The sequence below is a fragment of the Aquila chrysaetos genome, chromosome 11 (genome assembly GCF_900496995.4).
Source record: "Aquila chrysaetos chrysaetos chromosome 11, bAquChr1.4, whole genome shotgun sequence".
In the NCBI taxonomy this organism is placed as follows: domain Eukaryota; kingdom Metazoa; phylum Chordata; class Aves; order Accipitriformes; family Accipitridae; genus Aquila; species Aquila chrysaetos.
The window spans coordinates 36,568,148-36,594,329 of record NC_044014.1 but is presented as its reverse complement, the minus strand read 5'-3'; the positions used below and the strand labels follow the sequence as shown (position 1 = coordinate 36,594,329).

Genomic DNA, 26,182 nt, shown 5'->3' with positions numbered 1-26,182 from the left:
TCTTGGAGTGTTGGGTAGCATAAAATAAAAAAATCCTTTCTTTAAAATGAAAAGAAAAAAGAAAAGAAGTGTTCCTGTAGGTCATACATGTCATACTTTAAAAGAAGAGCATTGGCATCTTCCTTTTTACCCGCAAAGGTAAGTAAGAAAAAATAATATCCTGGTGAAACCAGGATTTAAATGAATTTTTAATGACGTTTAATGAAGTTTTCATTTTTAATGAAGTTTCTCTTTTATGCTATTAAATAACTCCTCCTACCCATGAAAGAGCTGCCCGTGACTTTCCCAGGACAAGGGAAGTGTGGTTTCTGTACACAGAGGGCAAAGCTTTATCATCCGTGGTTTGTGCTACAAGCCAATTCCTTGGTTAGGAAAGAAATTATTTAGAAAGCAAATGCTTGTAGCACGTTTAGCAAACACTGCCCAGAAAAAATGATGCTAGATTTGGTTTGGCTGTGATGGCTTGAATGTGCCACTCCTTTAACCACAGAGGATGCTTTACACACTGGCTTCTCCTGCTCCATTCATCACAATAACTCCTGTCCTGGACATGTGGCAATGTTTGCAGTAGTGAAAGCACATGAAAAAAAAGCTATTAGTAAAAAATATATTATTTTAACAGTGTTTTAAGTCATGCCTTCCAGAATAATGAGGGGGTTAAGCATTTCATTGACCCATTTCCAACATGCCAAACTGTTCCTACAGAAAGTCCAGTGGATTTTCTGATTCTGTTTTGTTCAAAAGGGTGGATAATGGATGAAGGAATGGCTCCATACTAAGTTGGAAGAGGCAATGCATTAGCCTTTGCGGTGATGGACCTTCACTGCTGAGGTCCTCCCTTGTCCCCAGCTCCTGGGAGGTCTGCAGTGAGCTGTACCTTCCTCTGAAGCCACAGACACAGTGGTGGGCTCTGGACGCACCAGGACCCATCACACCAAACTGGAGTTTGGGGCAAGGTGCATTGGCTTTAGCTCAAAAATGAGCCGGATGTATCCATGGGAGTACCTATGCAGCTTTCCACTTAGAGACCAGGGATGGGATTCGGTCACCTGAATGCAGTTATCTATCTGAGGTGTTATGGGGGGGTATGTGGAACATCTGCAGCTCCTGTTCCTCAGGGTACAGGTCTCCTGCAGGTCCTGCATCGCATTGGCTGGTTCCCTTTTTGGCTGGAAGTGAAAATGAGTAAGTGTTCATAAAGGATTTTGGGGCTCCTGGTGGGGTGTAGCAGGCAAGGAGGATGCTAGACCGAGCCATTATCTGAAGTCAGGTTGCAGCAATTGGCAAGTGGAAGAGCAGATGTGAGATCTTCCTACTCAATCTCCTGCCTCCCCTTTTGAAGTGTGAGATTAATGACCATATCAGACTGTTGACTTTACAGAGGCTGTAGTCGGGGCTAATGTCATAGTGTGATACTTCAATAGAGGGAGGACGATCCTCGTGTCTGACAAAAGCAGCTAATAAACAAAGATAAATTGAATGTACTTCCAGGTTATTAATGACTTCCCAGCACAGTAATCTCTAGAAACAATAGGGAAATGTTTACTCAGTGGGTTATAGTTTTACTTAGGTTAATGGCTGTTGAATTAACTGGCAGCTTGGGCAATGCATCAGTGTGTGCTTCGCAGCAGCATCCTGCAGGGACAGATCAAATGGTATGTTTTGGGTTGGGGGGGGAAGGAAAGCTCAGCTGTGACCTGTGTCTTCTCTAGTATGTGGAGACACTGGGAAAAATAATTGGAAGCAATAATCTTCTCCCAGTGCCGCTCAGAAGATGAAGCACTCTGTTTATCTGCCCGTGTTTGCCTAGTCTTTCTTCTTCATCTTCAAAGCACTTGGCTAGCATTATCTCATTAACATCCGAGCAGGAAAGGTAAGCAACAGGCACCAGTGTGGGGAACCACAAACCTCTGTGCTGCTGATGTCCACAAGCACCACTGGGAGCTGGCTATGGGAAACATCCACCCCCTGAGAGTGAATATTCCCCATACCCAGGGCAAGGAAAGACCTGTGCTGCTCAGGTCCTGCTCCTTATGGGATAAGGACAGTGTCCATGGTACGGACTGAACCGCGACTGCCAAGACCTGGATTTCCTGGGAAAACTCAGAGGCAGATGCCTGGCCTTCATAAGCCATTTCCAACAGATAAAATGAATCCTCCCACAGAGGTTTTGCTGGAAATAGGAGCTGAACGTACACATGCATGTTCACCTGGGCACCTGAGCTACCAGCAGCGACTGCCCATGGGCAGGGCTATACTGGTTTTAAATACAGGACTTTTTCCCATTTAAAAAAAAAAAAGAGTTTTCTTTTTTACCCATGGTTGCCCAGTGGAAGTAGAGCCAAAGCGTAAATGGAGCCACCGAGAAACTGAGGTTTGTTTTTCTATTGCTTTTCTGAACAATTTGAACACTGTAATTTCGGCATGTGGTTCAGCTGATGGCTATCCCACCAGGACGCTGCAGGACATAGAGCAATTTCTCCATAGGTATTCATTCTTTAAGGAAGAATTTATTAATTTCTTCTTCTTCTGCCTTCCTTCCAGCCCAAAATTGCTGAGAAAAAGCTTGTGAGCCCAGGTGCCCCGGAGGAGGGGTGGAGGGGGCTGCACCACGGGTGAAAGCAATAGGGTTTTAAAAGGAAAAGAGGTAAAATTCCAAATATTTGGAGTAGCAACACAACCCCAACATTGACTGCAGCTTTGCAAATCTTTGGGTGTCACTCTCAATGAATTCCCCATCCGCTGCCAGCCAGAGGGCAAGAAAACCAATGTGAATTACATCTGGTCTCACGCTGCCGAGAGCAGTGCATGTTGTCTTACCTCAAATTAAAACCTTTATAATAATAATAATAATAATAATAAAAAATCCCCTGCACTTTCTTACCTCCCTGGCAAGGACGCCGCAAAGGGCAGCGTCTCATTTTCTGTGTGTGACGTCTTGACATGTCGGGGGTTTTTTATCGGGTGCTTAAATTATAGCTCCACCGTCGGCGGTCACCTGCTGAGCGGCGCTGTCGTTCGCACTCCCCATCTTCCTGTCTGCTGGTCATGTCAGAAGGTCACGCAGCGTGAGTGGGCTGATTTATGGGCTCGCTGGAGTGCACAAAGGCTTTCGGAGGAAGTCGGAGCTCTCCCGCCAGCGCCTTTCAAGGCCGGCAAGTCGGTCGGCGCAGGGCTGCTGTGAGGAGCTGCCGCCCAGATGAGGCCGATGCACTGGCAGCACAGTGCTGCAGGGAACGCACCCGTCCCACAGAAACAGGCTGCTTGGTTGTGTTTTTTAAGCAAAAATAGAGAAAAAAAAATCAATATGAAAAAATAATTTAAAAAATCAATATAAAGAATAATTTTAAAAATCAATATAAACATAATTTCAAACATCAGTATTACAGAACTGGTACTTCTCTTATAATATCCATTGCTTCTTATTTAAAGAACTGATGCTGATCTTCAGGGACGCGTTAGTGCTTTGGGAGCGATGTGTCTCAAGAGAAACCCAAACTTTTTTTTTTTTTTTAAGCCAGGTTTCCCCCTTGCATGTTTGCTGCCCATCTTTCCCAACAATTCTGTCCTCACCCTCCTCCGCCTGCTTTGCCCGGGTGGGTTTTCCAACTCCACACAGGCAGGTCGATATCATCCCTGCACCTGAATCATGCACAGGTTGCAATAGCCCATGTGAAAAGGTTGAGAGCTGAGTTGAGGTCACTGGCAAATATCCTGAGATTTTTTTTAGCCTCAGTTTGAGCATTTGCTGCCTGAAGTCTCGTTGATATTTAGCATTTTTAAAAGCTAAATAAATGCAGTGGTCCCCACACATGTCCAGGGGTTATTTTACTTGTTAGGGAACATTTATTGTCTAGAGAGCAGTATAACATTAATCCAAACACACCCATTTTCTTCTACTATTAGGAAGAGGGATCCTCATGCTGATTTACTAATTTTGAAAAATTTTTTGGCTGATTTTTTGTGCTTGTGCAGATCACTTCCACAGCAAGTGTACACTCAGCCTGCGCTCAGCTACACTTCATGTGCGGCGTCCACTCCACACAAAACAGGAGACCTGTTATATATCCTGATGGCTGTGCTCATTTATGATATTACCTTTGTAAAGAAAAATGAAATTCTTGTTCTGCAACTCTTTTTTCTTTTATGCTTTCCCAGTGGAAAGTGCTCCTGCGGTTTGTTAAAGAGAATGGGATGCTACCTTCCTTAGGTGAACACACAGGGGGAAAGCATTTCAGTTTTTGTGTTGACATCCCATGTCCTTGCCATAAAGTAGAAAGTATATTTATTTTATGTCTGGGTTAACCACAAAGGGCAGTTATCATTACATTAACGTGTGTGCATGTATGTGTATAAAAACAATGATACATATTTATATTTAGATTATATGTTGGTATACAGAGAGTACCATCATGCATATAAACATTTTCTTTTTCACTTAGGAATGAAGGAGGGAGGGCAAAAACTCCAAACATGTTCTCTGGCCCCAAAATTCAATGAAAAATTACAGTCCAAAGTGTTCGACTGTATTGAAAGGGGAAATACTGCAACAGCAGTTTTTCTTGCACTGGTTCATCACTGTGTTGGATACAGTTAAAGGAAAAGTTTACATGAGTCTCGCGCAGCAAATCAAAACATTTCAATGAAAGAAACCAGCTTTGAAGGGACCACCTACCATAAACATTATTCTGAAAGCCTAAATTCTTAGCATAAGCATCCAAAGAGTAAATGATAAACAGATGAGGGAGCAAACTGAAATTTCAGAGAGTTGTAACTTTAACTTTCTGCATGTGTCGAAGAAATATGTCTTTAAAAGAGCAGCAGAGCTGTTTACTATTAACAGCATCACTTTATTTATATACAGAGTACCCGGTACCATTCTGATCCACTTGATCTGACACTCGAAGGGGTTATTCCTCAGCTGCCAAGCTACAGTTTCATTTACGGTAATACAACTTACAACTTTTATTTTTGCTGCTCACTTATGTATGCCTATGTTATAGTGGTCAGATTGCATCCCCTTTTTTTTTTTTTTTTTTTCCATCTTTAGGTGTTCTATACAGCATATTTCCAGGTGCATACAACTTATATTACTGACCACACTAGGAACAAACAAATTGCAGCAGTTGCAATGCAAATTTGGGCACTTACTAGCCCCGGATTGGCTTTTTTTGCAGCCTTCCTTGAAGCTGTCCATCATTTTCTGACCCCTCCAGCAGTGCTCAGCACCCGCAGCGTGTGCCAGCACCCTTCAGCCAGCCGCACCACCCACTCTGCCGTGCCCCACCATTTCCAAACAATTTCTGCTGGTTTGATTTTGTCACCATTTTATAAATTGGCGACAAATTTGTAAATGAGTTTGACAGCTCATACAGCATTTGAGTGTGCAGCTCAAGAGAAGACCTGCGCTTATCACCACTATCTGTTTGGGGTCAAATTGAAGCAAGAATCCGGAGCATGACTTTAAAACTGCCAATCAAATTCACTTAAGCACATCAATCACTTCAAGATATCATGAGTCATGTACAGAGAGCACGTATGGCTGAGAACAAAAAAAAAAACAAACCCAAACATACTTTGCTGGTTGTCTGGTCACTGTAAAAATCCTGGAGTGGTCTGAAAAAAAGCCACCACCTGAAATACAAGAGGGCAGTGATGTCTCAGGCCAAATCAAACACCCCCACAAGACTCTCTTGTAATAAACATACATGTAAATAAAAGGGTCTAATGAACAAACTCTTTGCCTTTCACAAGATGCTGTGGAGCCCTAAGTGCCTGGCAGCTGCTGGCAGTTGCAGTCCTGCTGGTGAATCACTCCCAGCATTTATAAATATTTTCCTAACCAGCAAGTTGCTGGCTTGCCCTGTTACATCTGAAAGAAAATTATTTGGTCCAAACCTTTTCAATTTTGGAAGCATCACACGGTTGTGACAGACTGACCTGCCCAGTTGGATTTGTCTTGTATGGATGAAACCAGACTGGTGGTGGTGGTGACTGGTATCACCTTCTAGAGGCATCACCATGGTCTGGCAGAACTGGATGTCTTGTGGAGAATGAGGTTTTCAGTGCTTGCAGTGTGACATTTAAGTTCCTACCTATAAATAATGGGAACTTTGGACTGATCTGAGGGTTTAACGCCTTGGCCCCAAAAATTCAATTTGTATTTCCGAGGCAGCAGGTCCTGGATTTTTCTGTGCCTGAGGCAACATCCAACCTTCACTATTCAATACCAGTGAACCCAGCATTTTGAGCTTGATAAAAGCCATAGGGTTAACTGCCCAAGGACACTTGGGATGCCCATGCCCTGCTAGCACCCTCTTCTTCTGTATAATCTGTACAATTAAAAATCCTTTCTCCCCTACCCCTGATTTGGAAAGTACATGAAGACCACAGATCCATGGACACGGTCAGATACCCCACACCCTGCCTTGGACATGGCCTCCCCTTTCCCCACCTCCATGGGTCCCAAACTGAAATGAGCTTGCATGGTCTCTCTTGAAGAAAAAGTAACTGTGCCAGGTAGTGGTGCAGCTGAAAGGGAGCATGGACTCTGTATTTGGGAAGAAAAAAAGGCAATGAGCCTAAATGCAGAGCATTTCATGGTCAAAACCCCAACCATTTCATTACAGGAAGCCCAAGACTCCTGTAGGTCCTCCTTGCACGTCCAACCTCACCTAGTAAAGGTCAAGGAGTCAACAAAGATTGAGGTTTTGGGGGTGCTCCATGCTACCAGCCATGACCGAAGGCCATCCAGACAGGACTGAAATGGTGATGGCACTTCAGGGTGGTGTCCAAATGTTTCCATGCTGGAATCCCCAATAACAGGGTTTGGAAACAGCTACCTTGTGCTCCTTGGTCAATGGGATTCAGTTTGTGTGCGTGTCCATCCAGGGTTTAATGAAAGGATCCCTGGTGAAATCTGTTCATCTGCAGTCTCTCATTTCAACGCATCCCTAAGTATACTGTGTGTGCCCTGGAGAACTGGTAACCTACTATCAAGGGCCTGATACTGCGAAATGTGAAGCAATTCCTGGGAGGTGCTGAGCATCCGCAACCCCCAGAAGTCCCTCGGCGCTTCCCAGCACCAAATAAACAGGGAGAGTTATTCCAAGTCTGCAAACCAAAGCAAGGATCCAACCCAAGCCAGCTCTTGCCCTGTGTTATTTGCATCTTGCTATGTTTAACTCCAGATCACAGTTTTCAGTAAATTGGGCTCGAAAATTATTCAAGCGGGTTAGAGTTTGGCTGGCGGCTGGCAAACCTTGGGTAGTTATTTCCTGTTCCTGTTATTTAGCTACTTTTACATTTGTCAGAGGAGTTAATGTGGTAGGCTTTTAGCAGCAGACATCTCTTCTTTTTAGGCTGGAAAGTCCGTAAGAGAGTAAGACGATGAACTGTGAACTTGGGCCACGAGCCGTGCTGCTGCTTGAAACCCCAGGAGGACGATGGGCTTGTGGTGGCAGCCAGGAGTGGGACGCAGGCTCTGCAGTTCATACCTCGGGATACCAGACCTGGAGGCACTCTGGCAAACAATCTGTATGAGAAGAAGCCAAAGCTTTGCTTTCCAAGATTTTGGTCCTAAAAAAAAAAAAAAAAAATGCATATTAACCTACAATTCTGGACATTAATCTTGGTCCCTTTGTGTGCAATGAAATAATTTGCATTTTTTTTTCCAGCTTGCCTAGAGACACTTGCCAACAAACACGGTGACTCAGGGATGGATTTGTGCAACAAGACGACTGTAGCAGCGGAGCCTTGTGGACCTTGCGCTGCCTGTATGACTGCTCTTCATAGAGTTGTATGGTGAGTTAGTATGTGGCAATGCAGTATCTGTCTTTATAAGCAACTCATGCAGATGCTGTAGCCAGAGAGTGGACCTTCATGCAGCTTTGCTCTCACTCAGTCTTCTTTTTTGAAATTACAGGAGTTAAATAAAAACCAACAAGCCCAGATATGCAACATTTGGTAAGAAAGCAATTTCAAATGGGACCCTCCCTGGATGTCGGCTACACAGCAGGAATGTCACCACTGCATGATGATGCTACGGTCTCACCTTTTAGGACTAAAAGCATCCTTTGGATAATCATCAAGCCATACTTAATGTAACCACTATTTCAATTCTCTGCTTTAATTCAGTGCACTGCTTGTAGGGCATAATAAACCCTATTTCACAAAAAAAACCCCTTATGATTTTGGGGTATTAATTTTTTTTTAATTAATTGTGCTGAAACATCTGATGCAATAAATTAAGAGATATCAAGTCTATGAATAAAAAAGCTAAGTCCTATGTTAGAAAAATAGTTTTTTATGGGGAATCAAATGCTGGCTTGACTCACTGTCCTTCTGCTCTTTACGCAGAGCTGCCACATGGTGTCAGCTATATTATACATGATTATTCTCCCAAAGCTGTACTCTTCTTCTTACAATAGCTTCTTTACTACTTAATTCATGAGCAGTTCAAGGGCAGCTAGACACTTACCTTTTCTATCAACTGCTATGACACAGGGCATACTTTCACTTTCAGTGTAAGAATATGGCCAAAACCCCCATCATTGTCATTGTTATCCTGCCCCATGCAAGAGCCTTGGGTAAGTGGCCATCGCTGGCGAGGAGTCAGATAATTATAGGACTGTACTCCACTGAATAATGCAAAATTGAAACTATTCAGGCCACGGTGGTTTCTGGGGTGCTTCTTGCTGGAGTGAAACCTACTCAGATGAGGAAGGGCTGGCTGCTGGGACAAAGTTCTGGGCAGAAGGGATGAATTTAATTTCAGCCTAACCAGACCAAACACAGTGCTATTTGTGTGCTCTCTTCTCAAGTACGATGGTGTAAATGCTTTCTTACGCATGTCCTGGGGTACAGCACTGAGGAAAGATACCCAGAATTTACCTTCCAACAATGTATAGAGTATATTGTAATGCATGTGCTACTTTTACTTACAGATTATAGGTTTTTTCCCCCCTAAACTGTCAGGCTTTCCTCCAGTTAAGTCAGTCACAGGTACAAGACTGAGCCTTGGTGATCATGGGTCTGTAGTAGACAAATCTACTGTGGGTGTTGAGTTGGGGGGAAAGGTGCCTTGGAAATAAGGGCAGGAAAGGACTGTTCCTGTGTCCTGGGAGAAAAGGAGTGATGCCCTGGTTGCAGGCAGATGCAAAGGCTCCTGTGTTCTTGCTGGGCATGTGGGCAGCTCTACAAATTTTTGCTGGTATACCATTGAAATCCACCTCTCTCTCTCACCAGAGCCTTGGAAAAGCTTTGTCTTCTGAAGCCACCATACGCCAGGGCAGAATTAAACTCAAAGCTCACCTAAAATGGGCTGTGGTAAGCGGCATGGTTTTGCCATTCTGCCAAAAACTGAGCCCTGTTGTCATCCTCCTTCCATTCTGCACCTGTCTTGATGTGCTTTGAGAAATAACAGGTCGTGCCAGCATCTGACAAATGACTCCTGTGATGTTGAAGGCCACTTTGTGTTACGTGTGTGAGCAACCAGCTGAAACACGGCATGGGTTTTGCTCGGCATGAGTATCACTTCTTGATGCCATGGCAAATCACACACTGAGCTTGACTGCTTCCAGGCTGAGTCAACAAGAAGAAATAAATGCAGATAAAAATTAAGGGACTGAAGATGATAGGGGCTCTGCTGTTGCTAGCTGAAAGGAAAATAGGTTTTTGGACTGCAGCAGCAGAGGACAGAAAGCAAGGTGCTCTTGGGATGCCTCTGACCACTGGTCCTGCAGTACTGCACCACAAGCTGAATCAGGAAACAAATCTAACCCAAATTAGGTTAGAAAAACTTTGTGGGGCCACAGAAATGGAGTTGAGGAGAGGATGCGGAGCTGAACCTAACTGTCAAACCCACAATGGTGAGACTAGCCGCAGAATAGCTCTAAGCTAAAGGTAAATGGCACACAAAGATGCGAGTTCCTCGACATGCAATACACAGGTCTCTTTTTTTGGTCATTTCACTTTAAACAAAATTTGTTTCAGGTCCCTGTTTTGCTAGACTCTGAATCCTTTAAACACAACAGGGTTGGTTCCTAGTTGGGGAATAACCACAAGCCAATTAGAAGTTAAATTGTTGAGCAGTATGCATCTAATTGAAGTCTCTACTTTCTGCCTGCTATTTTTAGTGTTTGGACCAAGCTGCAGCTCCACGTAGGGTATAATCATGTTTATTTAAGAGCAACGTGTACCTCAGTGAGAAAAATAAAATCCAGCAGGCAGAGTTGTTTTTTACCAAATATACACGGGCGGGTGGTACACTTCAGGTCTAGACTGCTCTGTCTCTCTCGTTGTATGCTATCTGCCACTGGGCATGCATCCTTTTTTGCTCGGGTAAGCTCTCAGGTATTTGAGGAACAATTTTGTGACAGCAAAGTGATCGTATTGGAGTTTCTGGGTTGCTGCCAGCAAGGTGAGGCATAGGAAATGGTTATTTGCTGGAAGTTTTCAATGTCTGGGCTCTAAACGGTGAGGGAACTGATGGGATTGGGATGGGACAACCTCCACATCAGGTTGGATGTCTTGAAAGTCAAGACATTTTTGTCTATGCTTGATGGATGTGTAAAGGGCTAGGAAGGGGTGGAAAGGAGAGAACGCAGAAGGACAATGGAACCAAATCCCATCAAAAATAGGAGAAGAAAATGATCTATCCAGCAACTTGTCAAGCAGACATAAGAGGGCCAAGACCAATCAGCAGTAAATCAGTGGGTGAACAGCCACACAATAGCTGCCGTCGGATTGCGAATGAGACAACCAGGTCAGCACTATAAGAGGTAGAGAAGAGCAGGGGATAAGGATGCAACCATGTGGGAACCACAGCGGAGATTCGTAATGTTATGCACAGCCTGAATGATGAGCAACAGAGAGCTTAGGAGCTTTAAGAAGTTTTTTAGCCAGAGGTTGCAACAGAAGCTCTGGCTCTGCCAAAATACCACATCAGTCATCTTAGCTTTATCAATGATAAGAAGGGAGATAGGGAGGCCGATTTGTGCCTTAAAAAGCTCTGTCTGTACAGTGACTGCTCGTCGTGACCTAATCGGCTTGTTTCCTTAAAACATCCCAAGGAAGTAAACAAAAGCAAAGCCCCAGCAAAATCCAGTGTTATACTTGTTCTTAGTAGTATCTGATTTTTCTCATTCATCTCTATTTTATATATGCCTGATGAATAGCTCGCACGCACGCCAAGTCACATTGGGAGGAAAATAGTGGGGTTTTTCAGGAATTTTGCATACATTCCTCTTTCTCACCACTAAAGGGGTTTGAGTTTGTTTCAGTGAGAAGCTGTAATTTTTAAAAAAAAAACTCCCACACTGATTTATTCCACCTCAATGGCTCTGAAAAATATAAAGTACTAAACAAAACCCAGCAGCACCCTTCCTAAAATACAAGCCTGCAAAGATAAGCCTCAGAACTTCAGCCTAAATCAAGAAGCACAACCCCTTGCTCCTTATCTTGTTGCACAGTGTTAGATGTGAAATCCTCAGATGGCATTGACTTGAAAGTTATTAAAATTATGTTGACAAGGAGGAAATAAAAACCAAAATATATGCAAACTGATGTTCTGAGGCTCAACAATATTTAAGGGGTAAACTAAGAAATCTGGCTTGTTGAGTTACCTAAACAATCCCATAGAACATATTAACTTTGTAACAGGCAGATGCAGGCAATGGTCTTCAAATTTTAATGACAGTGAAGGTCTTTAATAGTAATAGGCTACTTAATAGTAAGAGGTGTTCAGGACTAAGACATGACAACAAGGAAAACTCCAGCTTTTAAAGGCTCTTGCCCTACTAATTATGTATTTAATTATATCCACAGCTAAAGACACAGTCAGATCTAAGAAAGGATCAAGATGCCCAAGTAATAAGGGTCTGGCTTTCTAGGCCATCGCATTTCTGACACAATGAAGAGTTGCCTAAAAACAAAAGCTGAAAAACACCATCAGGAACACAACATCAGGTCTGGTCCCATCTCCAGGTGGTGTTTAAACACTTCTGGAAGATGTTTCCCCCAGTCTAAGGATGATGCTTGGGTTGCGCAGCCACGTTCACATCAACACAGTGGGCAGGATGTCACGAGCTTGCAGGACAAGGCACCACCCGTAGGACATGCCAACAGGACCCCGTGCAACATCAGAAACTTCACAGGCCAGAACCTGGCCTTTTCCCAAACCCACAACCAAAGTTCAGCAATGCGGACAGACGATCTGTTAAGCAGCAGATGAGTATGGGAAAAACACAGACATGAGGGCTGCAGCTCATACCTGGGGTTGCTCAACAGCACAAAAATCAGGCGCTAGACAGCTTTCAAACATTAGTAGCATTTGCCACTAGTTTGCTGATGATTACTGTATGAATTTTAATAACAAAAGGTCAAATAGCAACCTATAGGGTAGCATGCAACTCAATATTCAACATACCAGTAAACTTTTAAAAAGCAATGAAACCTGGAAGATCTGCGAGGGAGAACACTAATATTCTTCTGTCCAGCTGGTTGCTGTTGTGGCATTTTAAAATGCTATGGTACCGTGAAGACTCCAGTATAAATGCAACAGGCATTTATAATCCACATGATACAAATAAGTCCACAGAGGCAGAAACAGAATATTTTGCTGGAGAATAAGGAACTCGCCAGAATTATGTGCAGGGATGATTCCTTGTCCCATGTGGTCCAGAAAAACCTTGATGGGCTTAAAAAGGGATCCAAACAAGCTCTACAGGTCAGATGGAAGCTGGAGGTCTCTTTTCCTAATACAATGTTTGGCCAACAATTAAAAGATGTTTTTTAAGAACATGATATCTAAACCAAAATAAATATCAGTTATTTACAGCTCTGGAAAACTTTCATATTTAGAAATTTTCAATGTACATGACACGAACTGAAGCAAGGGTTTTGTCTCCCTACTGATCACTTTGGCTTGCAGTGGCATAAATAAATAACCCAGGAAATACTAAATTGGTTTCTCCAGGAACCCATCACACCTCTTCTTGCCAGTGCCTCCACTTAGCACGGTAGGACCATTGCAGCCACTGCCAGCTTTCGACAACATTGAACTTGTGCTGTTCTCAGCTTCTGAGCTCCCGGGAGAATATAAAAGCCTACAACAAGGATTAAAATACATCAATAATTTGGGTCACAAGGGCTTCCCTTTTGCATTCCTGCTGCTTTCTAGTTGATGAGACAAATAGTCTGACAGCAGCTGCTACCAACAAGCACTGCTGGCTTTCTGATGGAAAGAATATTAGACTGCTCCGGCAAAGGGCATCCAGCTCAGGAATGGGATTAGCCCTTTATCACTCTGCTGGAAGTAGAGTAAGTCACTGGCACATGGCCAAGTTCTGTGGACTAGAAAGTGCCTATCTGCATCCAAAGGGACTCCATACCAAGGAGGAGCTGGAAGCTCTCCCCAACACACACTGGGACAAAATATTTCAATATTGCTCATAAAGGTGCCTTGTCTTGATGAGATGCAGCCAAGACAACATCTTGCGTGAATAATTTTGAGTAGGAGCATTGCCTGTCAATGAAGGTGTTGGTCCCAACCAGCCTGGGGACAGAGAGGTTAGGCTATTTCCTCAGCAAAGATGCCTGAACAAAAGTAGTACACACCCTGTAACCCTGACAGTCTTAAAATTGAAAAGCTACACGTAGAAGCAGATTTCTGCACAAAGGATTTGGGGTTTAGGCTGAAAGCTCAAGAGCCCATGAGATTAAGTGGTCCCTGTGGATGGGAGTGGAATAAAGTACTGTCTGAAAATGGCTCCAGGTTCTTTCCTTACCTCCTCTGTGAGTGCAGCCCATGGGTCATGGTATGCAAGAAACAAGTCTCCAAATAGGGGAAAGATCTGGGCTTGTTGCTGTTGTGGCCATCACTCATCCCCCTATACAGGCTGGGCTGCAGCCAAAAGAAATTACATTTCTCGGATGATCATTTATGGTCAGGCATTCCTCCTGGCTAAGGCAGCTAAAGCCTCACTAACGTGAGATGTCTGGGACAACAAAGCCACCATGATAGGGAAGGATCAGCACAGGCCAGTCCTTTGGGAGGATGAACAGTTTGGGGCCACCTAAAAGCAGCAGAGACCTGCTCATATACAAGTTAAAAAGGGAAGAACAGCACAGAGACCCCTGGCAGACATTTGTGATGGAAACCATCTCCATTAGCATTTCACTTCTTCACTTCGCAACCCACACCCCACGGACCACAGCCTGCTCTCACAAGCTGAGAAAGAGCTACCATTTGCATGAACCTTCCCAAGCTCCTCCCGGAGACAAGATGACCTCAGCTTGTCAGCGGGTGCATGTCGTGGTTTAACCCCAGCTGGCAACTCAGCCCCACGCAGCCGCTCCCTCACTCTCCTGCAGTGGGATGGGGGAGAGAATCAGAAGAGTAGAAGTGAGAAAACTCATGGATTGAGATAAAGACAGTTTAAAAGGGAAAGCAAAAGCCGCGCACACAAGCAAAGCAGAACAAGGAATTCATTCACCACTTCCCATGGGCAGGCAGGTGTTCAGCCATCTCCAGGAAAGCAGGGCTCCAGCACGCCTAACAGTGACTTGGGGAGACAAACGCCATCACTCCAAACATCTCCCCCTTCATTCTTCTTCCCCCACTTTTATGTGCTGAGCATGACGTCATATGGTCTGGGATATCCCTTGGGTCAGTTGGGGTCAGCTGTCCCAGCTGTGTCCCCTCCCAACTCCTTGTGCCCCCCCAGCCTGCTCACCGGTGGGGTGAGCAGCAGAAAAGGCCTTGGCTCTGTGTAAGCGCTGCTCAGCACTAACAAAAACATCCCTGTGTTACCAACACTGTTTTCAGCACAAATCCAAAACATAACCTCATACTAGCTACTGTGAAGAAAATCAACTCTATCCCAGCCAAAACCAGCACAGTGCAAAAAAACTGCTTTTCATCAGAGCAGGAGTCAAGGGAGGCTCTTCACACTTCTAAAAAATGGACCGCAGGAACTTTTATACCATCCATTCTTATTCTGCTACATGTCAATGGAGAGATGCTCCTTGAATGTGCACTCTAAAATAATTTAAATCATTAAAATTAATTATAGTTTTGATTTACAGTTCCTTGTGTGAATCCAATTATCCTGAAAAAGTGTGAAGTCCAGGTCCTATCTAACCAGGATTATCTGGCTTCTCACCAAGTTGAGAAGTTGTCATTTTGAAGTGCTACCTGTACCCCCTGAGACTGGCTATAAAGCTACAAAGCCCCTATGGACCAACAGAAAATATAGAATTAATGTTAAGGTGCAAGATCAAAACTATATAGAAATACTTTCATCTGTGGCGAATTGGCTCTCAGGACTGAAAGAAAAAAAGAAAGTGAACCAATTTTTGAACATGTTCTTCCACACTTTGGCCTTCTGTTCATTAGTCATATATGATGGCATTAGCGTATTTTTAATTCAACCTCATAAAACCCAGGAATATTAAGTAGCACACAGTAAAATTAAATATTTCATTTTGTTTTTTTCAAAGCGTATCCACCTTAAGGCAAAAGTGGTTAGACAACCTGACCGGCTACAAGACGTCCTTCACTGGGCACGGCAAATATGGATGGAGGATGCGCTGCTCACATCAGCCCGGAGTTTCAGGAGGTCATTTCAACGAGGACATCAGGACGGAGGGTGAGGCAGGGCTCAGAGTCGCTGCTGGCTTGCCAGGGTTGTTCTTCCAGTGATGGAGCTCTTGCGCAATCACTTATTCTTCTCAAAATCAGCATCTTGAACAAATTACGTGTTTTAGAGGAGGTTTAATTTGAAAGTAAAAATAAATAAAAATAGCCCAACGCTTCCCTGTGTGTCTGACACCCACGTACTTAGAGCCCTAGATCATATTCTCCAAGAGGCAACAGCAGGGCCCTAAGGAGCCAGTATTCGAGAAAAACAAACAAAAGTAATAATTAAATAAGACCCACCCCCCCAATGCTTACAGTATCATCCTTCCCACTGCCAATAATCAGCATTTAGAGATTTCCTCAGCTAGTAATCTCATCCAAACCTCTGTCTTCTATGAATTCACCTTGTCCCCATGTGACTTAATTTATGAGTTTTTCATTTTGTAGCCACCAGTTACACAACTTGGCTGTGTGCTGGGTTTGTTTTAAACCTGCTGGCTGAACAGTCCATCTCCTTCTTACATTGTAAGAAACAAAAATAACCACTCAGTCACCTCCTCAGCATTGTTTACTGCCTAACAGACCTCTCATACCCTCCCCTAGTCATCTCTTTTCCAGCTGAGAAGAGCTGCCAAACCTTTTCTTGTATGGGAGCAAGCCCTCACCTCCTTACCCTTTATTTTTCACAGTTCTGCTGTAGGGTATGCTTCTGGAGTCACTTGGTATTGCCATATTGTCCTGCAATATTTTCCTAGTCTGCTACTGGGCTTTTACTTTTTTTTTTTTTTCCAGATTTAGCTATTCTGACTCTAAGTTTGACCTACAGACTTACTATTAAAAAAAAAATCTTAAAGGATAAAAAATAATAATTAGAGCTGAAAAGCACAACTCCCAGCACCCATCCTTCTAGGAAATCATCACCTCCTTCCACCACAAGCATCATCTATTTGTTCCCATGGCTTGCTCCCCAGTTATTTCAAAGGAGGGGAAAAAAACCTTTGTTTTCACCAGCAAGCAGCAGCTTCACCCGTTTGGTGAGGCTCCTCACCAAGGTCTTTGCAATCAGCTGGATCACCTTCCTCTACCTCCTTGTTGATTCCTTTAACTGCTTCTCCTAGACTGGCAAAGCCCCACTTTCTCATGCAAAACTCAGGCTGACTCTTCGCCCACCCCACAATATCCATCCATTCATCTACAGCTGCTTCTCCTTACCCCCGCAGCCAGGCAGAGCTGGGATTTGGAGAGGTGGGGGACACCCCTGCCAGATGCTCAAGGCGGGGGGGGGGGGGGGGGGGGGGGGGGGGGGGGGGGTTGGTTTAACATCCTATTGTGGCCCAGCTAACCCTTTCATCGGGCTCTGTCCATTTGCATGCTGATGGCCTTATTACTCACTTAAATCACCTGCTAATGGGTCCCCTCCCTCACTGAGAGGTAAATTAGAAACTCTGCCCAGAAGTGCCCTCCTTAAGTATCTCAGTTATCCTCACCACCACCACCCTTAAGGTGTTAATTAGGGACACAAGTCAGGCACTGGGGGGAAAGAAAAAAAAAAAGGGAAAAAAGCTACTTGAGGAAAAAAAAAGTAATAAACATCACTTTGGATTAGCAGGGATGTAGAGTATTTGTTTGAAGAAGCACAAGACAAGGGGGAAACCATACTTTTAATGCTCTGCAAGGGGTGATGAGGAGCTGGACCACCTGGATGCTCCGCTTCCCACCCCAAGTGAGATCAAGGTTTGCTTCACCAAGGCCTCAGCTGAAAGACTTAGGATAAAAAGCAGCTTCAGCAGGTGGGTTAACTCCCCACAAGAAAAAATCCAGCCCCGCAAGGAAAACAAACAAACAAAAAACCCCCAAAGCTTTCTATATCACCTTACATCCATAAAGGTTTTCACCTGCTCTCTCTGTTTGGGGCTTTCATCTTTCTGAGCCAAAATGTGCAGTTTTCTGCTCTATGTCAGAAGAGGTGAGTATTTAAAAAAAAAAAAAAAAAGGAACTTTTCTCATCTTAATGCCTGTGGGTGGATTTAAGGACTTTTGTAACCCTTTCTTGCACTGCATGAGTACAGAGAGGGGTTTCGTTCCTCAGATGAGTGTTTTTAGTGGCATGGGAGTTTAGTGTTAAATGTGATGTGAGGATGGGTGGAAGCAAGAGGAGTGTGAGTATCTGTTTTAAAGCTTTGTTTAAAAAAAAAAAAGCTGGGGGGATATTTCTTGTGCTACAACTTGGGCTGAAACTAATTTCTGAAAGAACTTAGGAAGAAAATTAAAAGAAAATAGTATTTGCTTCCCTGAAAACTCATTTCACCAGAAATCACAGTGAAAACTGTGCCGTGTCACATCTTCCTCACTTCTTCCCTTGTAAGATTAATGCCTTTATGCCAATATTGTCACCCCGTGCAGCGGAGAGGGGCTTTTTGATGATGCTTCTGTGAAAGCATCTCCTTGAAATCTGTATCCATAGTGCAGAAGAATCATCTCAGGAACACCATAGCATAGTTGGAAGAGTGATTCAATTTTCTCTTCAAATCATTGAAGCCATCTGCATTTTTACAGCCCATGTAATTTCAGGGCTGAGGTAGGGCTATGGGGTTCTGGAATGTTGCTTTATTTTTTTTAGCCGAGTGCAGCAGAGATGCAAGGTATGTAACAAGCCACTGGTTAAGAGTCCAGAAAGGGCTTCAAAAAAAATTCAATAATTAGGCAAATTAATAGCAAATTGGCCCATAAATGGATATTGAAGGGAATAAGACCTGTAAAACCTGGAATACCACAGTTGTAGCTGTCGGGAGGAATACGTGAAGGAGTGGACCGCAGGCACCAATCCGGCCCACGCAGACCCCTGAAATACGGTCTCCTACCACTGCGGAGGCTCAAACCCTACCAAGTTACGTGCCGTTTTTTTTATTCTGCTTTCCTTTAGACCCTCGAAAGGTAAAGCTTCGGAGGGGATATCACCAGCTCCTTTCCCACACCTCTGCTAACCTGGGCAAGGCACCCAGTTTAAGGGCTGAGCAGGGCATGTGCTGTACCCTCATGCTCTGCGTAGGGCTGTGCTGCCCATATAGCAGCAACGATGGGATTGTGCTTCTCTACGCTCTGCCAGGGCTGAAGCCACTCTTCCACCGGCTGGGTGTGATACAGGATTTCATTTGAAGGAGAAATGAAGGGGAAGGGTTATATGTGCTGCCAGCAACCAGTCATTAGGGGAGGCTGCTTTACAATGCTCTGGGTTTTTTTATTGTTATAAATAACAATATTTAACTTTACAAAGCTTTATTGTTAGCTCTTCCAGCCCTGTAACCAGGAAGAGTGAGTAAACGAGAGGTGCTAAACCTCCTCACCCACCAAAACCTGCTTCTTCTATTAGCTCTACTCTTTGCTTAGAATAGGGTTTTGGGTTTTTTTTCTCTCTCTCTCTCTCTCTCTTTTTTTTTTTAGAAAGAATTTCATTAGAGAGAAGATGGGTCAGGGAAGGACATACTGAGATGCCTTTTACTACAGGTGTTACTGGATTGTGTGTCATGCGCTGAAATAACATTTTTCTCCACATCTCTCTGGATCAGAACATGAGATCCAGATCCAGACACACCAGCCAGTTCAAAGTCAAGGGCTTGCCACATCCCCTCTTTTACCAAGTCTGATCAATATATGTTCAACTTCCCATACCACCACCCCCTTTTTTTTTTTTGAGGTTGCAAGTGTAAATTCAGACATTTCTGAAATACAGAGCATCCACTGGTGGGGGTATGAATACAGGAGGGACTGTGGTGATGCTGCCTATTTATTCCTCGGGGCACCCCGATGCTCCCACCCATCTTCCAGGTGCCTTTGCCCTGTACTGGGGGCACAGGCAGCTTTTGCTTCTGCCTCCCTGTGACCACATTTACAGGTCAGGGCTCAGGTACTACTTATCCGCATTTCTGAGCTGCTGTTGGCACTAAATTAGTATTTTGACTTCCCAAGTTGCTGAAGACCTAAGACGGGTTCAGGTTCTGGAGGCTGAATGATGCACAGGACCAAGGGAAGACTGAAAATCTCTCCCTTAAAGAAGTGGGGTTTTAAGTCTTAACAGACATGGGGTCATATTGTCACAAATTTTTTTTTTTTTTTTTCCTGATGGATGTTACTAAATCCAATTTCTTGGCGATCTACTTGAAGAACAAACCCTGAAAGTTCAAATGAGGCAGAAATGGGAAGAGATCCTGACTGCACACCAGGTTGTGGTAAAAGGAAAGGGGGGGGGGGGAAACCCCACAAAACCATTGCTTTTGTGAAATCCAGCCATGAAACTAATTATTCCAGAGATCTGCTGCGTTAGCATCCATCCTGCTGGGCATCAGCAACAGGAGACAGATGCAACCTGTGCTTTGGAAGTCCCTTATGCCTTGCATCAGTGCTGGCTTGAGCTGTTCCTCTTGCCTAAGAAGGGCTACTAAAAATGTTCTTTTTCTTTCTTTCAGACTGAGAAAGTGAAGAATATCAAGGCATAAGAAGCATAAAGTCATTTCTGGTTAATGCACCGACAAGTACAGAGATGGCCAAACTGCCTGAAACAGAAAAGGATGGAGAATACGGTACTATGACAAGAAATGGTACCCGAGGTTTTTCAGACCAAAATAATCACTTTATTAAGGTGTCTGAAGTGCCAAAGAGTGCTGGGTATCACCGCAAGGCCATGCTTGTGCTGAAAGGTGTTTGCAAGGAAGGAGCTGGGTGTAACGATGCTGAGCTCCACGTCCACCCAAGCGCGCTTGCGAGTGGGCAAGGTTTGATATAATGTGAGTCTGACCCAAAAAGATGCATAATTGGTATTTAATGCACTGTCTTCAAAGGTGTCAAAGCTGTAATAGTCTATGTGGGAAGGAGAGAGTGCTGTAACTGTATGGAGAAAAAAAAATCTAAGCCTAATGACACTATTTTATATGTACTGGGATAAAATATGCCATTGTTAATGTCAGATCTGAACTAATCTGAATAGTTACTGATGCTTTTGTTCATAGCCAGGTACCTTCATTGCTCCAGTGCATTGCTCCCAGACTATGACTGGGCATAATCATTATTATTTTTAAGTATGTTATGAAATACTAATTTTTTTTAAAGTATCTATTTTTAAAAAGTATTTTAAAATGTGTATTCTTAAAAAAATTTTGAAGCTTTGCACAACGATTAAAGCACTAAACTGAAGCCTTTGTCATGAACTCTTTCAGGGGGCTGCTTCAAACCCCACCCAGCTCATGCTGCAACCCCTGTAAAAGCTTTTCCAGAGCGCAGACCCGGGATGGTGAGACTTAAAACACGTGCCATCCAGCAATGTCACCGCACAACATCGCTGTGACCTGCGGATAATAGCTTATGGCATCTGCAGCTCTGGCTGTAGTTGCTCTGGCTATAGCAGTTTTCCTTGGTTGCTGCAAATAGTTTGATGGAAACAAACGCCCCGGTGCATTTAGGTGGTTTAAGGAGCGTCAGTGTTTTATTCTCTGGTTTGGGGCAGCTTTGGCTGTTCTCAGCCTGCCTGGCTGCCACCCAGCCCCTGCCTTGAAAAGAGCTGGAGGGAAGCTGGGGATGATCCCTCGCCCGTGCAAAAGGAAGGCTCCTTTTTTAATCATTTCTCCCTCCTTTGCATTTTTCTGTAGCTGGGGGCTTGGTTCAGCACCACCTGGTACTTGCAGACTCCTGAGCGAGCTGCAGTTTGGGTTTGTATTCAGTAATCCCATGTACCGGTCCAATCCCCGAGGTCCCTAAATAGGCAGTGTTAATGCTAGAGGCACCAAACACTAGCGAGCAGGTTGCATTTTAAAACTAGATGTGGCACTGCTGGAGCATCCCTGCAAATGGGACATGGTGCCCTTGGAACCACCCAGAGATGCGCTGCTTTGCAGTCAGGTTTGGACTTTGGGTACAAAGCACTTTTGAGTTGTACAGCGAAGACTCCAGCATGCTTTTGCATCCCAAACACCTTCCTCAGACTGCAGGGAGGCTGAGGGCAGCTTGCCAGGTAGGCACAGGACAGAGTTGCCGGCACTGCACTTGCTGCCCACCAGCCCCACGCTGCACGACGCGGCCCCCACTCTGGCTCCACGCCTATTTACAACCACTTGCAACAGGTGGACAGAATTAGACGCTAAAAGGGGGTGGGGAAAAAAAAATGCATGCTTGCAGCTTTCCCTCCCTCCAAGCCATCCCAAAAGGGCGAAAACTCATAGTAACAGGCTGCAAAACGAAGTAAAAAATGTCTTTATTGTGCATGGAGCAAAGATTGTGCTGATGGAGCAGCTGAGATCACTGTGCTCCTCAGCACTCGTTGCCGCGGTCCAGCACAGCCCCTCTGGTGATCCTTCGCTCCCTCCTCAACCCACGGAAAAACCAGGCAGGAGGGTGTTTCACTGCCACCTGCCCTTCCCAGAGCCCCAGCACCCATCCTTGGCCCTGCGTCTGGTGGCCAGAGGGTATCCGGTGGCTACCATGGCACACCGTAATTCCTAAAAAGCAGCGGAATAAATAGTGATAACCAAGCAGCCTTTCCCATGGGGTGCTGGCGATGCGCCCCCCCCCTCCACCCCTTTGGGCATTTCCACCCCAGACTGCATCTCCCCTCCCCTGGGGCAGGGAGGGACCACAGCCGCCATGCACAGGCAGAGATGTGCAGGCAGGGATGCGCAGGCGGCTCGGGCTGATTTTTAAAGAATGGTTTATTTGCTCGCAAACAGACGGTCGCATCCTTTTGACCCAGATTTTAAAAAAAACCCAGTGTGTACAAAGTCACAGTCATGGCTTGAAGAGCACAAGGCAGCACCCTCGAAGAAAAAAAAAAAAAAAAGTCATTAAAAGTCCTGGTGTTATGTACAGCTAAGTGCCAGCTCGAGTATTCACAACACAGTAACGTACTGCAATTAGTCGCTTAAAAGTAGTTCCCTTGAGAAACAACCTTCCGCTCCGGCGAGGCCGGAGTCCGTCCCGTCCGTCTGTCCGGCAATGCTCAGTGCCACTGGCAGGTGTGCAGGCGGGAGGCATCGGCAGGGCCGTGCTCTCGCTGGAGGCGGCACGCCAGCCCCTCGGCGCACTGGCACCGCTGGAAGATCTCCAGGCCGTGGGTGCCTTTCCGCCGGTGCCGGGTACACACCTGCCCTTCCCGCAGCACCGGCTTGCAGATTTTGGACCAGAAGTGACGGGCGCAGCACAGCCCGGCTGCGCAGTCCGACGAGCGCAGGCAGAAGTCCCCCTCCTCACCTGCATGGGGACAGCGGGGCGTGTGCTCAGGCTGGGATGCTCCCACGGGGGATGGTGGGGCAGGGTGGGCATCCCGGATTGACCCCATAGGAGACAGCGGGGCAGCGTGGACATCCCAGACCAACTCCCATGCTGGACAGCGGGTCAGGGTGGGCATGCTGGACCGACCCCACGGGTGCCAGCGGGGCAGGGTGGGCAGCCCCACAGGGGACAGTAGGGTCACAGCACCGGGGATCCCCTTACCTTTGGCAGTGGGGAGCCAGGCGGGAGCGGGCGTCCGTCGGGGCAGAGCTTCAGTGCCCATCTCGTCCATCTCGGCGGCTCCGTGGAGAGGCTCCGGGGGGGTGCAGAGCCCTGCGGGAGGCAGCAGGGCGGCTGTCAGCCACGGGTGGGACCCCGACACCACTCTCCCGCGGCCACCCCCAGGCTGGCGGCCCCCCCCCCCCCCCCCCCAAGCTCTGCTGCCCCTCACCGTTGCTGCAGGTCGTGCCGGGGCAGCACATGGCGTCGCGCAGGCAGCGCTTGCGGCGTCTCCGGCAGGCGAGGCAGAGCGGGGCACCCCCGCCGCGGGCCGCCCCCCCGCAAAACTCCTCGGGGCCGCAGTCCTCGTCCTCGGCGCAGGGGAAAGGCTGGGGGGGGGGGCAGAGAGGAGGCGGAGGGGGTCAGCGGGGCTGCCATCCCCCCCCCGCCCCATCCCCGGTGTGTCACCCCCCGCCCCGGTGCATCCCCGCTCCTACCTGCCGGGTGGCAGCCGGCGGCGGCTTGTTGCTGCCGTCGAAGGGGGCGGCGGGGGCGGCGCTGGCCTCGGCCGCTCCCCCCGGGGGGGGTCCCTTGATGGCGTTGGAGCTGAGGGCGCCTGCGGGCGCCGCCGCCCGCCCCGCCGGGGCCGCGCAGCTCAGCGCCGCCAACACCGCCACCAGCCCCCGCATCCTCGTCCCGGCCCGTCCCGTCCCCTCCCGGCCCCTCGTCCCCGGTGGTGTCCCGACGGCGCAGCAGCTCCCGCGGCCCCCGAGCAGCAGCTACCTGCGCTGCCCGCCGCCGCCTTTATACCCCCGGGGGCTGCCTCCTGCGCCCGCCCCCTCGGGGAGGAGGGCACGGCGGATGAGATTTCAAAGGGCCCCCGGGGAGGAGGGGGGGGGGTAGTTGTGCCGATGAGCCCCCAAAACCAGCCCCCCCCCCCCCCACCCCGCCCCGAGGGCTCCGTCATTGGCCGTCGGCCCGGGAGGGAGTTTCGCAACGGAGAGGGCAGACCTCTCCCCCCAACCCCGACAACCCCCCTCCGGTTCCCGGCCAGATGCTCCGCGCGCCCCGACGTCGCCGCTGTGTCCAGCCGGGCGCGCCGCCTCGCCCGACGCGGGGGGGGCGGGGAAAGGGGGGAGGGGGGGCTCGCCCCATGCAACCCCCCCACAGTGGCTGGGAGCCGTGGTAGGGTGCAGAAAGGCCCCCCCCCGCCTCGGTGGCAGAGTCTCTCCTTTGGTCTTCTATAAGTCTGCGCCCCCCCTCTCCCCCGCGCCCTTCCTGGCGCCAGCACAGCTTTGCAGGAAGGGAGGGGGCCGCTCTGCACACCCCCCTCCCACCGGCCCGGGGTGTGGGGGTGGGAACGGGACACGGCGCGGGGGGGGCTGAGCCCTGGTCCGCAGCCCCCGTCGGCGTCCGTCGCCGCTCCCCCCCTCGCCTCCGCTCCTGCCCGCGCACTCGCCTGACCCTGGCCCGGGCGGCAGCTCCGTCGGGATGGAGGGGGGGGGCAACATTGGTGGGGGGACCTCCCGGGCCCTTTGATGCGGGGAGATCAAAGGGGTCGCCCCCCCCGGTGCCTGCACCGGCGCCCTCGGGGCGCCGCGGGCCCCCCCCGGTCCCATGTCCCGCCCCCCCCCCCCACCGGGGCAGCGCGGCACGGCCGGCACGACGGCGCCCCCTGGCGGCCGCGCCGGGGCAGCACCGCCCCCCACCCTCGGGAGGTCGTGCAAGTGCAGTAGCAAACCCCAATTAATTAAATTGGGTTTTCATGATAACGGCCTAATGCCCTGATTTAACTTTATTTTTAAAGCGGGGTTTGAAAGAAAACATACAGGCAAAAAGCCTGAATCCGGCAGGGCTGTCCCACCCCACCCCAAATATTTATTCCCATCAGGGTGGGTGATTTCAGCCGTCACCCTCCTGCAATTAAAACCCCAGCAGCACGCACCCAGCTCCAGCGCGAGGGTATGGCTGTCACTCTGCGGGGAGCTGCCATCGCCTATTTCAGGCCCAAGAGGCTCAAGCCGGGCTAATAATTGTCTGGGAAAGTTTCGGCGAGCACCTAAGGCAGGTGCTGGCAGAGGCGATGCTGCTGAATCAGCAGCCAGCGGACATCCCCGCCGCAGTCAGGCGAACCTGGGCCTTGCTATTTTTAGCCTGCAAGAATGAGGGCCACACCTTGCCCCGAAATCCCTGTATTCCCCTCACAGTTTCAGGTGAGGGCCACGTCACCCTGGGCTTTTTATTGTATTAGTAACTCGTATCTGTGATTGCTGCATCCTGCAAAATCATTTTGGGATGTTTCCCAGCTCCTGCTTAGGCAGCTATCATCAAATTTATTTCCCTCCTAGGAGGATGTTTTCTTGCTCCCTTCCCCAGTTTTTACCTGTCTCTGTGTCCACATTGCATGGAAGTACACCCTTAACCATGACTTTGCTGAGATTTAAAGATGACAGTTCTGTCACACGGGGGCTGAGCAGTTTCCCAGGGATGTATTTAAATCCTTTGGGATGGGCAGAGTCTCAGCATCCTGAATACAGGGTGACGTCTTCATGACAACCCATGTGCTGCCATTAATGGCTGTGCCTCCATCACCACCACTCAGCATTTCTCATAAGGGACAGTGACAATAAGGACACCATTTTTTTGACACGGGAGGTGTTTGCAGTCACATCCCATCTAGGGATGACACAGCTCATGTTGGAAATACGGTCCCTTCCCAGCTGCGTGCCCTGGACTCACTTATATTGGCAGCAAACAAAATATAAAGCGAATTCTTGATCCCTGAAGAGTAAACACGCTGCAAATGTGCTTATTGCTTAGTATGTTCACAGAATAATTTGGGTTGGCAGCGAACTGTGGGGGTCACTCGGTGCCAACCCTGCTTGAAGCAGGACCCCTGTTGGCCTTGGACCCCTTTGGCTGGGCTGCTCGGGATGCTGCTGCTGCTCAAATAAACACTGAAGTATAGTAACTGTGGCTATTTGCCTTTGCATCCTGCAGAGAATCTGGGTGCCGGACTAATCTGTAAGTACCATACATTTTGTTCAGTTATCTCTTACTACATATCAT

General features: G+C 47.4%; 1 protein-coding gene across 1 annotated transcript; it reads right to left on the bottom strand.

Moving 5' to 3' along the window:
- Positions 1 to 22,317: 22,317 nt before the first annotated feature.
- DKK1 (dickkopf WNT signaling pathway inhibitor 1) lies at positions 22,318 to 23,820 on the bottom strand. The gene is made up of 4 exons (XM_030030674.1): positions 23,611 to 23,820; positions 23,346 to 23,502; positions 23,117 to 23,227; positions 22,318 to 22,873 (listed from the first exon to the last, which is right to left on the bottom strand). Exons 1-4 carry the CDS (start codon positions 23,800 to 23,802, stop codon positions 22,623 to 22,625), a joined length of 711 nt encoding a protein of 236 aa, XP_029886534.1. The 5' UTR covers positions 23,803 to 23,820; the 3' UTR covers positions 22,318 to 22,622.
- Positions 23,821 to 26,182: the final 2,362 nt, after the last annotated feature.

Coding starts and splice junctions, on each gene's coding strand:
- DKK1 (XM_030030674.1), bottom strand. CDS start 23,802: ATGCGGGGGCTGGTGGCGGTGTTGGCGGCGCTGAGCTGCGCGGCCCCG. Junction 23,503..23,610: donor CGCCGGCTGCCACCCGGCAG/GTAGGAGCGGGG, acceptor CCCCCCCCCCAG/CCTTTCCCCTGCGCCGAGGA. Junction 22,874..23,116: donor CTGGCTCCCCACTGCCAAAG/GTAAGGGGATCC, acceptor GTCCCCATGCAG/GTGAGGAGGGGGACTTCTGC.